Source organism: Manacus vitellinus, unplaced genomic scaffold, assembly GCF_001715985.3.
Source record: "Manacus vitellinus isolate BGI_N305 unplaced genomic scaffold, ASM171598v3 scaffold_9_pilon, whole genome shotgun sequence".
In the NCBI taxonomy this organism is placed as follows: Eukaryota; Metazoa; Chordata; class Aves; order Passeriformes; family Pipridae; genus Manacus; species Manacus vitellinus.
The window spans coordinates 724,833-737,649 of NW_021940917.1; the positions used below are offsets into that span (position 1 = coordinate 724,833).

The 12,817-nt window shown below is 36.8% G+C and overlaps 1 protein-coding gene across 5 annotated transcripts in view; it reads right to left on the reverse strand.

Moving 5' to 3' along the window:
- Positions 1–12,817, reverse strand: part of PCSK5 (proprotein convertase subtilisin/kexin type 5) — a 249,914-nt gene that overhangs the window by 20,115 nt on the left and 216,982 nt on the right. For all 5 annotated transcript variants that reach the window (XM_018085966.2, XM_018085965.2, XM_018085967.2 and 2 more), the window contains exons 25-27: positions 8,130–8,172; positions 7,174–7,316; positions 5,824–6,024 (exon numbers count right to left, since the gene is read on the reverse strand). In XM_018085966.2, coding sequence (XP_017941455.2) covers positions 5,824–6,024; positions 7,174–7,316; positions 8,130–8,172 — 387 coding nt within the window. The remainder of the gene's footprint in view (positions 1–5,823; positions 6,025–7,173; positions 7,317–8,129; positions 8,173–12,817) is intronic.

The window sequence follows — 12,817 nt, forward strand, 5'->3', positions numbered from 1 at the left end:
CACATATAGATGATGCTTAAAAATGTATCCTACCTCTTCCCATGATGCTCTAATTCTGCACTCTAAATGCTGTAGCATTTTCATATTTAGAAGACCTGTTCTCTTCTGCTGATGATTTCTCTTCTGTCTTTTGCATATCCCATTCCTGCTTTTTTCCCCCTTTCCATTTTCTGAGACCTTTATATATATATCTGCAGAGCTGCATTGAGGTCCTTTAAGTAATATTTTTAAAGCGTGTATTATTGTTTTTCTCAACCAGTACATTTTTACTGATTTTTTTGCTGTGTATTTAGGAGAAGGAAAATACACAGGATATGTCAATGGCTGCTGATGGGAGATTGCTCTTATTATTGGGTGTGGTATGTAATAGTAAACTGAACCAGATGCTATTTGGATATGTAATTTGCTACAGCATATATTATCTGTACGTAAAGAAGCACGTGTTCCATTTTGAATTTTCATCAGAAATAGACCTCATTCCATATCCAGTTTCTGTCCTGGACAGACTTCTGACCAGTTTGTCACTATGTGGGTATAACCAAAACTGTGTAATCTACACTCACTATGTCATTTCTGATGGACTGTTAATAATGGATCATTTGCAGCAGCTGCCCAGACCACACCTGACACCTCAGGCTACAAGCTGGGTGTTAAAGTACTCTGCAAGGAGTGTTTCTTTGGCTTCACATCTATGACTCTGCTGTGATAACTCCTCTCCTGGGAGGCATTGCACCTTCACACCCAGCCTGAGGGGTCATCTCTGCTAATGGGCCATACTGGACTGGCATAATAGGCAGCTCAACACCTAGACTATCAAAGACTTCAAAAATATCCAATGATTCAGAGTTAGATCACCCATTGTGAAACTCCCTACCCTGGGGGAGGTACTGGGCATTTCCACCTAAACCTGAGCATATATGATCTTGGGATTTTGGGACTTCTGATAGCACCTGTTGGATCCAGAGGAGGCCCAGAACTCCAACAGGACTGCCATTGCCACTCTCAACAAGACTGCAATCATTACTTCAACAGAACTGAGACCATCATCTGGACCAACAGGTTTCCCTTCCTCTTTGCACCCACAGGGGCCACATGGTGCTCAGCACAGAGGTTAACAAACACCGTTCTGTTCTTGTTGCAGGGTGCAGGGTTACACATCTGTCTTTGTGGGTTAAAACCGGTTTTCTCTGTATCATTGTATTTATTGTAATTTTTTTTGTAAATTGCAACTCTGACCTGTACTCTCTCTTGAGTTGGGTTCATTTCTTCCACCAGTTTACTTTTAAACCAGCACACTTTTCATAAAAATATGGCAGACTAAACCAAGGAATTAACTGTTTTTAGAGTGCAGCATTTCAGTGATCAGTGTTTTGCAGAACTTGGAAAACATCTGATCCAGTTGAAATGGTATGTGTATTGACTTGGTGAATTAAGCTTACACTAGTGTGTTTCCTGGCTTCCAAAGTCATTTCATCATCTAGCACATGAGAAAAAATACAGATGCTTCACAATAGAAACACAGAGTTCAGTTGTTCGTTTTGTTTCTTTTTCCTTTCTCCCTTTCTTAGCTTACCCTGTCTTTTTAAAAGCCTGAATAACAGACATAGTCTGTTGCATTTTTTTCAGACTGAATATGACTTTTTAGGGATTCCTGATATGAGCTGAACTCTTTGCCCAGCAAAATATACCCACAAAGTAAATATAATTTGAAAAAGTCTCTTTTTTAATAGAATGTTTTGGTTACTGGAGCGTTTGCTAATAAAAATTCGTAAGACAGGTCTATCATTCATCCTTGCATAAGAAATTAAGGGAAAGCTTCAATATGGAAAAAAAAAGATGCATTCCACATTCACAAAGGTTTTAACGCTAGGTGGACTAGTCTCTCAAATTGCAAAGGAAGTCAGACTTTGGGTTGATTTCTCCATTGCAGGTTCTGATGTACTGCCCTTTAATGTATGTTAGTCTTGGAACTAACAAAACAAATCTGTTTCCCAGAAATCACATTGTTCCAAATTGTGTGTCAACACAGTCACTAAACCCATAGTGGAACCCGCTGAATCCATGTGACTGTAAGAGCCAAAGATAAATGGTTTCATTATTTGTAAATACAATTCAAGGTCTAATACCTCATCTCTCTAATAGTACTTTTCTAAAGAAAAAGAGTAAATAGAAAAGTAACATAGTAAAAGCTGATGTAAATTACTAGATTTGGAAATTTTGGTTATTGTCCTAGTTGTATTGTATTCCTGCATTTTCTGGAGCAGGCCATGTACTGAGGATGAGCTTGGTGATATGATATCTTCATTCCTGTGACAAAGGGCAAGGTTTTTTATTTAATACTTGGCCACCTCAATCTCACAAAGCAGGGGGAGTAATAATCATGTGGCCTGTGTTCTTTAATCAGATTCTTTAATTCAGGCAAGCTCTGCCAGGGTGCTGTACCAATGTAAATGTGTTTAGGATGCTGAGCACTCAGTGGAAGAAGTGTATATTGATAAATGGGCAGACAGGATGAGAGTCAAACGTGTAATATCAGCCGCAACCTTGCCCACACTGGCTGGTGAGCAAACATGAAAAGTATTCTAATATCATCTGCAGCCCGGACAAGCTTCTTGGACGATGCCTGTGCTGCATGACAGGCTACCTGTGGGAGGCGTGTCCAGGGCTGCAGGGGACACACTAAGGGCAAGGAAGCCCAGGGGACATGCACCGGAATAGACAACCCCATTGGTCACAAGGTCACATGGTTTTAAGGGATAAAAAGAGCGCTGGCTTTGAATTAAAGCCTCTTTGATTGCCACCTCATTGGAGAGCTGACTCCATTTATTATATAAAGACCCCACGTTACAGCTACCCTTAGAAAAGGAGTGTGACAACAGATGAGATGGAAGATCCTTGTATTTTGCTAAGAAAAAATAACCCTGGAGGAAATCAAAGTGTATTTAAAAAAAAATAAAAAACAAAGAAACAAACAAACAAACATAGAGTAAAATTGGATAAAATATTTGTAGATTTGTCCAGGTTAACAAGTGAAAATTTGGAAAGATGCTATGGAGTTTGTCCCTTTGTATGAAAGAAAAAGTACTTTCTCTGTCCCCATGATCTTTGAAGTAAAGAATGGAAAAGATGAGATCCTGCAGATATGCTTAAAAAGAGATGGAGAGGACTCACTTGTTCTGGGCCCAGGGATGTTTTCTGTACAGGTATGAATACCAGAATCTTCACCGACAGTAAGCTTCAAGGAGCACAAACATGTTTTCATTTTATTCGTGTTTGTACTAATCCTACAGAATAGTGTAGACAAGGATAGTGACTGCCTTTCCTAAATTTTATTGGTTTTCAGAAAGATTTAGATGAGGAAGAAAATAATTGTAAGAGATTGTGAAACTTTTGGATTTTTGGCTTGGTTTGGTTTTTGGTTTTGTTTCCCCCCCCTCCGCCCCTTTGAAATTTTTCAAAACATTACCAGAGTGTGAAACATACTGCAGTCTCTAACCAGGAACTATCCTGTTGGTGTGATGCATTGCTAGAGCTAAATGTGCTTTAGTCCTGCCTGCCTAAATCCTGTATTTTTTGTTAAGGATTTTTAGCATGCAACAAGGATTTTCAGACAGTTGGAAATCTGGACTCAGCTGACATCTGTTCCCTGACTGCATCATCAAAAGAAATGAATGACTGACAGTCTAGCCAAAAACTCAATTATTTAGATTCTGTTCTTAATTAGACAATGAAAATTACTATTATGAGAACTGGATGATCTTAGAATGTCTGAACAGGAAACTTCACAAAATGTAGATAAGTGTAGTTATTAAGAGTGTAACTTCAGGAAAGACAGTAACAACTACATTAACATTTTTACTTGAAGACTACTAGTATTTGGAAGCCTATCCTTGACAGAAAAGGCTCAGGATTTCAACAAGTTCAACATCATTTTCCCAGCAGTTATATGGTACAGCAGCTACCACACTGAAGGAATCGCAGCAAGTCTATTCACAAAAAGGTGTAGAGCCACCAGCCATGTTCCCTGGCATCCCATCTCCAGCTGCAGCAGGAATCCTGCAACTTTGGAGTAGTCACTATTATTCAAGCCAGTACAGCTCTGAGAGAGATGTATCTTGCAGTTTGAAATGCCCCTAAGACAAACATATTTTTAGTACTGGGAGGAAAGAGAAATGGTATGCAAGATAGAGAGAAAGAAGTTTCACAGCACAGCAGTATATCACTGATTGTATATATCAGCAATGCTGATATATACAGAATTGCATCAGATGTCTGCTCAAAGGAAAAAAGCTGACAAGAAGTCACCTTGTTTTACAGTGTGAGAAAGAAATAACCAATACATAGACCAGACTGCAGATATGCTCTTCCCAAGGCACTGACGTAGACAGTCTCAAATTGAAAAAAAAATACTTGCTTATATGCATTAAACACAAGGAAATGAATATAGGAGATCAACTTTCTAGTAATATTTCTCATTTTTAGGTCTGTGGGTTTTTTTGAAATGAAGAAAAGTTATTCCTTTTGAAACAACATTTCTCCATCAGATAGGCAATGAATAGAAATGGTAAATATTTTTCCTGAAAATATTTGTCACTGTATTTTAATTTTTAGTACAAGATCACACAGTTCTAAGGATAGTCATTCTTTGATGTGTTTCATTCAAATAAAGACATAGGGATCAGAAGAAAATGTATATTTGATTCAAAAATATAGCTATTAATCTGGTCTCTTGCTTCATTCAGTGAACATCCCTGTCAGATACTTTTCATTTGCTCTTAAAGACCCTTAGTGATGTAAATCCCTAAATCTCCCAGAATATTCCACTATTGCTCCATTATTCTATTTGAAAGTCCCATTTATTCCATTAGCAATTTCATTTGGTAACATAAACATTCAATTGTACTTTATATAACTGGCATAATGGGAATGACAAATATTCTACATATACACTCTTCATTTAAAGCTTTCTTCATAAATTTGTGGCAGTACTGTGATGCATTTAAAGATGCTCCTGAGGGAAAATAATTTTTAAAACTATTACAAAGCATTCCCCTCAACATCTTTAGTTTTAAAAGCATTTTTCTTCCAAATACTTTTTGGATTATTTGGGCCTTTTTGGAACAGAGAATTGATTTTCCCATGCTAGGGATGAGGGCACCAAGAAAGAACTGATTATTTTGTGAAGATTGTGGTAACATCCTGTGTGGGAGCAGAATGCCAGAATATAGTTCTACAGCCCATGTTTGGTCTCTCAGAAAGCAGTGTATGTCTATCTAGGGAAGAGCAGGGAAAAGAAAAGAGAGAGCTTTTTTTAGCATACACTACCCTTACACAGAGCCACATATTAGATTATTTTCAAAGAATCACAGAATATGGCAAGTTTGAAGAGACCCATGAGGATCATCGAGTTCAACTTATATTGACTTCTATGTAGGGAACCAATAGCCACAAAGCTACTCTAAGACACAGCCCATAAGGCTCCAACTAGTTTAGATAAGGAAATCCCAGTATCCTAATCTATTATCTATATTTTACACTTTTCATATGTTTTGTCTTTTTATCTGTTATATTTCTAATCTTTTATCTATTCAGATAAGATAACTCACAGATAAGAAACATGTTATATTGAAATGTTATGCTATTTTCAGGAAGATGGATTTCACTCTGTGAAACCAATGGGTTTGGTCATTTATACTTTTAAAATTACAGCAAGTTTGACAACAGTGCAATTTCACTCGATCTGCAAGATCTTGCTATACTATTTCAAATTGTTTAGTAGTCTTCAAAGAAACAGAAAAGATTATGGAATCTGTTGCAACTTACGGCTCCAGAACTTTCCCACTGACTGAGAATTTCTTGGATTCAGACACTGCCCATGAGATAACTGGAAACTGTTTTTGCACCCAGTACAGTTCTCATAACTGTACCCAACACAGGTTGCACAGTTCCTGTGGCAAGGTTCGCATTCTCTAGAGATGTCGTCAGCGAAGAAGCCATCTCCACACTCACTCACACATGTGCCACCTGCAATAGACATAGCATATGTCTATTTATCATACTGTTATCATACTGACCCCTGTCAACCCTGCAAGGAGGTACCTCATGTATAGCTTATCTCTGTCTCCAGCAAGAAATGGTTTAAGGAAAAGAACCAGTATATAAGAACACATGTTATTTTTTGCAGCTACATGAACTCTAATTTTTTTAGTATGAAACCTAAATTCAGTTCAGTTGCTTACGCAAGCTTCACAAACTTCAAACCAATCTGCACTTAAATTTATATCATGCTGGGCTTTAATCAGTATGCTAAATCCTAGTACATACAAATCTTATGGAAGTCCAGGTCTGAATAAAAGTTTTGTGGTTGAGTCCCAATTATTATACAGTCCCAATAGAAAATCAATTTTAGATATATGCAGATTTTTGGGATCTCTAGTTTCTGCTGAATATAAAATTAAACTCAGGCAATCCTGATTCAGCTTAAGGATTGGCATACCAAAGGTCCTGGAAGTTGTTACACTGATAGCTTTTTCAGCTTCCTCTGATTTCAATTAATAAAACTGTAGACCGACAGATCACCTCTGGTTGTGACCACAGTTTTCCATGAGTGTGATGACACTACTAGGCACCTTCAGCAGGTAATGCAAAAGAATACTATAATCTCAGAAATTCCTGTGATTAATTTTTGGCACCATGTCTGAACCAGACCTGCCTGATTTACGGCTTCTTAATAAAGCTAAGAAACTCCTAGTCTTGTGTGAACCTGGTGTGGAATTTAGTGGTTTTAACTGAACTTATTTCAGAGTGTTTAAGGCTTGTTACTCCACATGCACCTGAAAGTCAAAGTAAAACTAGACTTGCAAATAGAAAGGAAACATTTAAGTGCCTTTCCACAGTTAAAGACAAAATCTGAATCAAATACAAAACTTTTTTATATACCCAAAGAGTGGAAATTCAAATACATGGATCCTTTGAATCAAATTACACCACTGGCTAACATAACCACCTTACATTAGTTCAAATGCCTGATTTTGCAAAAGGCTAACTCCCCTCAGCCTCCACTGTCTGACATAGTATAGACTTAAGAATTCAAGAATTTGGATTCAGAATCTTTCCCTAAACAAAAGGTCTAAAATATTTTTGTAGATATGCCATACTTGGTACTTTGCTTACCTGAGAGATAAAAGCCTTCCTCACAGGAGTCACATTTGTCCTTGTCACAGCTATCACAATTGCTAGGACAATCTCTACACTGCAGAGAATCTTCATCTCTGTAGGTGTTTTCTGGGCAGTATTTGTAGCAATAGTGCTTATACCTGCAAGATAAAGTAGAACATCATTAGTAAGTTCTTTTGAGACTATTGAGTTTGTTTTCTGTGTGTTTCTAGGAGTGGTAATCATAAAGTTCTAATGTCATCCTAGTGAACAGAAATAATTCCTCTAATGAGGATTCAAATTGTATTTGTGGTTATGTTACTTATTCAACTGACAAAGACATGGTTTCTAATCTCATGATTCTTAAGTATAGCTAATTGAATTTTTAAATGAAAGCACAAAAATGAACACATGCTTAATTAGAAATTACTGTATTGCTGTTGTAAAGAGCTTGTAAAAACATATAATCCAATGCTGTAGTTTGTAGATAGGTTGTAACCAACACTTTCTTTTGTCATGGTGATTTTTACAGAGATCTCTTAACTGTCTCTTCGAAAAGCAGTAGAGTTCTTTTCTCTCCACTTAAGTTAAGCTTTTAATGAATTATTTTTTCCTTTGCATAAACTCCATACATTTTTATGTCTAATGAACAGCACATACCAGAACTGGACACAACATACTAAGAGCAAACTAGTTGAAATCCAGTCCCAAAGCACTATTTAATTTTTAGACCCATTCTTCATAGTCCTCTTTTCATTTATGTAAAGTTCACATCAGTCCCTAAGGTTAAACAAGCCTTAATTCTGAGTGATTGGTGAGTTTCCAGCATTTCCCTAGTCTTTTCCAAAGTTACTGTTCTCAGATAGGCAATTTAAGGAATGAGACAACATACAGAGCACAGGTCTATGTAGTGTACCATGTGTTTTTGCTTTAGAAAAAAGTGTAGGCATGAAAAGCTATGCAGCTATACTTACATATAATAGTTCTGAATGCATGTTATACAGGTTCTTGGATCATCTGAAATTAAAAATATAAAATTCTGTAAATAATTTTCAGAGTTAAAACCAGAATGCTAAAAAGAATTATTGCTACAACATTTTTATTTTAATATTTCTAACACTAAAATAGCTACAGCCATAACAAGAACATCGTTGCCTCTGAATCTCTGTTTACAGTTTTTTTGGAGATAAACTCTTCCACAATCAGATTCTGGCCTCTATGTTCATAGGTTCATAAAAACCTGTGGCTTTTTAGTCCTCATTATGAACCCCAATAGGTACCTAGAAGATGATGAATGCTTAGGAATTGATGATCTGAAAAACAGAATGTTCACAGGGGCTCAGATTGGGTCAAATGAACTCCTAAAAGGAGATTTAACTTATCTAAATCTGTAATTTCACCCTCTTTATTTGTTGCAGAGATAAAAGCATTTGACACTTCTAAAAGCAAACTTTTCAAGGACATCTAAGCAATCAGTTTAACCTTAAAAATACTGAGCTAGACAAGCAGGTTTCTGTATTTGGGGAGGGGGTAGTGGTGGGGGAAGTGTAAGCCTTTTGGGTAAATTTTCTCATCAGAAAATTAATTTTTGTATTCAAAAATTTTGTTGAATGAACGGGAACATTTAAAACTGTTAAAATTATGGATGTGGCTTCATGCTCACAACATAAAGAATATTTTCTATAACCTTCCTTCTATTGCTGTCTATTAGCTTTCTTTTCTTTCACCTTAACCAAAGTTCCCAATGGGAGCAGAATTGAAGGAAATATAACAAGTGGGGTGAATGTATTTATAAATTGTTCTACTATGAAATGCCTATAAATTATTTTTGATATTAACAGTACACATAGTGCAAAATTTTCACTGCATCTGTTAGAACTGTGTTTACAATAAAACACACTTCACACATGCAAACTCATTAGGCAACACACACTTGGTTTTGCAACTGGTTCTAGCAATTTATCTGTGAGGTGTAAGGTTTTACCCAGAAATGTTGCAGATCTGTTAAAATATTCCCTTTAGTGTTTAAAGCACAAAGAGAAACAGCAATGACCTGATCTACTGTTCTTCACTCTCTATGAAGTCTTGTTTTAATTCCAGGTAAAAGGCATTTGGTTTGTCCAGGGCTTCATTTTGAGTGATTTATGAAATATTGTTTCTAAATGAGGAGACTTCTTGAGATATTATTTTCCTCAATTCACTTGTGTGGTTTTTTTGCATTTAAAGTGTTAATATAGTATTGTTAGGAGCCAGTGGTAAATAAGAGTATTTATACCTTTTGAAAATTATTATAATATTGGTACATACAGTCCTTCTCTTTTGTTGATGGAAAAAAAAATAGAGTACTGTCATAGGTTTACTTATTCTAAAAATCCAAGCAGAAATTTTCCTTTCCCTTGTCCTGCTCTAAAAGAAGGATGTTGAATGAGGGAGGGGGAAGAGGTAATTGACTATACAAAAGAACTGGCTGGCAGACTTGCACTCCAGGCTGATGGACCTTCCAAAACTGCAGGATGGGGGTAGAAGTTTTTCGCCTCCTCTCCTTGCAAACGGGGGGCACTTCACTCTTTGCCTTAACGGGAGCAAGGTGTGTGTTGGAAAAGCTCTGAGGCCGTTTTGCTCTTGACCTGGTCATCTGGCTGTTCTCCGGCCTCGGCTTGCCTATGGTCTGCTCTGTCACCAGCCGGACCTGCTCAGATTTCATGGGAGAAGTTTGGTTCATCCTGCAGAGGAACCTTTTGGGGAGGGGGTCGTTTTAGTTTTTCCCTCCTCCGATCCTGTGTTTTGGCAGCAGTTTGTGCTCATTGAGGAAAGGGGGAAGTCCCAACCACAATCAGCTGCAGACAATATGAGTTTCGTGGGAAAGAAACCGCCCTTCTTTCCCCTTTTCCCCCTTCCCTTCTCTGTGGGGTGGAAATTGCCATTTTCAGCTTCTCCTGCGATCCGGAGCCCAACAGCCCTGCTGACCAACACCCAGCACTGCAGGCTCTGCTCCTCCAGTGATCCAACAGTGCCCCTGCCAACCGGAATCAGAATTGTGCCAGAGGACAGAGAAGTATCAAACTGTTTCCTTTTTGAAGGGGACTTTTGGTTACAGGATTATTGTTTAGTTGTTTTTATGTTCTTTTGTTGTTCTGCCAATACACATATATTTAATAAAGGGTTGTTATTTTCTCTTTTTCCATACTTCCTCGATTGGAGCCTCTAAATTTTGGATTTACAATTGCTGAGAGAGAGGAGTTTGGTCCACCGCATAACTCATCCTCCTTAGCAAAACACTTCAGTCTCCTTTAAACTGAGACAAGTACACACCAAAAGAGATCATTAAATTTGTTTGTGGGTTTAGTAACTAATTCTCCATGTACTTTCTGGCTTTTATGGAGAAAGGACTATTTGCTTTCTTGCCTGTGGGATGTTCTGATGATTGTTTCTTCCTAACTGCCCTCTCAGTTTTACCTGCATGGATGACTATCTATGTAGCTCAGTTTGAGTCAGATCTCAGCAGTAATTACAAAGAAAGTCAAAATTTATGGTTTTTCTCTGGAAAGAGATTAGAAGAAACAAGTATTAGGTAAGTGACCATTAAGTAAAGATAACATATTTTGAGTTGGTTTAGGATCTAAATGAAAATATCTGGTAAAACATGGATAAAAATAGTTAATTTAGATTGTGAGTTGGAATACATAGTGTGGAGAGGGGAAAAAAAAAAAAAGTATCACTAATAGAACTTGTATTCTACTGCTTACACAAAGTTTAGACAGAAGTGGTAATATTAAATGCCTTATTAGAAGGCCACAAATTTCATAATAGTTGCTTTGTTGTATTTCATTTGGGAGTGAACTGAAGCTTTCTTCGACCTAAGATTTTGGCGGCAGGAGCAGGAAGAATTTCTTGACAATTTTGCAAAATGAAAACATGCACTCATTGCACTATGTTAGTGTGAGTTAATTTAGAGGCTTTTTTATAGTATATTATGGCATTTATCAACCCTTACTGAAACATTCCTCTTTCTATCAAAGACACATCCACTAAAGAGAAGATCTATTACCTTCTGTACTTAGTCATAGTTTCTGAATTTAAACTGTTGAGGAATAATTAACATAATTTGGAAAGAAATGCAAAAAGGGCAACTATCTAATAGCCAGCAAAGAGGAGACTAAATAAGTAACTATTGCTGCAATAGCAAATTTTATATGTAACATGTGTAATGTTTGCAAAATCTTGGAAATTAATTATAAGAATGAAATAAGTCTTGGGAATTTTATGGATATATGCATGTGGTTTGTTCTTTAACACTGTCCTCTTTTAAAATCTGCCACAATCAGTTCTTGGATTAGTGGTAGTAAACATCCTATGTTCACTGAGTAATGAGATCTCTGTGGTGCAAAGGGGGTTGATCTATATGATGTCATGCTCCAAAAGACCTCTTGTCTTGACAGCTATTAATATTTTATCTATATTTTAGAGTTTCCATTTGTATTGATTTTAGCTTTGTCACTCTTTTAAAGACAGAAAGAAAAGTGATTTTGATAGCATTTAAAGTAGCATTCAACTATTTTTAAAACATAAGGCCATAGACACAAAATACTCCCCTGTTTTGTTCTGGTTTCATTGTCTTTTTTTTAGATAAGTAAATATTGTCTAGAGTTCATAGAAAATTTGGTTTCTTCCCTTGTGTGTAATAAACTGATATTCCTGTTCCCTTCTCCACACCCAGCCTTCTCAAGTACAATCCATTTGGAGTACAGATATGTTATAATACAGAAAAGGTATGTGTCAAGATTAAATACTGGTGAAAGGTCAAACAGTCATACAAACTGTTAGGACTCTCTGATTTGAAATGAATTTGTGTTCTTTTCTACTCTGGGATTGCAGTATGGGCATTAATGTTAAAAGCACAGCCTTGTTATGCTGGAAGAGTGTTTTGCTTCAAATATGTCAAGGAACAGTGTAATTTGGTTTTTGTGGGTTTTGTTTGTCTGTGTTTTTTTTAACATTACTATAGAGGCTTAATAAAATATTTAATACATATGTTATTCCACATTAAAAATTAGTTCCAGACCATTCATAAGCATGCCAATTAGGCTAGTATGGCATCAAGCAGAGTCAACTGCACTCAAGAGTATGTGGGCAGAAGAAGGTACAAAGGTGAACCCTAATATCTGTAGCCATTGTTTGGACACTGTGTACAAAAAGCCATAGATATTTTTGTGATTAGTGCTTTGCTAAGGCAATGTTCCTATTACATGTGCCACATCTCGTCGGTGCCTGCAGGCAGAATGATATTTGTGAGCAATAAAGATTCTTTATCTCCTCAGAATACAAGCAATCAATGAAGCAAATCAGAAAGAAAAGAATTGACTGAATTTAAAATAAATCATCATCTGTATTTAAACTACACGGACTTACCTGTCCTTGATTAAGTCTCTCTGACAGTTCCTGTCTTTGCTCTTAACCTCCAGTGTTGATACAATAAAGACATATTTGCCACACAGGTGCCTTAAAACAAAATTGACTCCAAACTTGGAGGAAAACTATATTCCATAAGGATTTCAGAAAATATTACGAACAAACACTGTCAGTATTCCTCCTCATACCTGGCGAAGAATAACCTGCAGTGTTACTTACTGGGTGGGTTTTACACTCTCCTATGAAATACTTG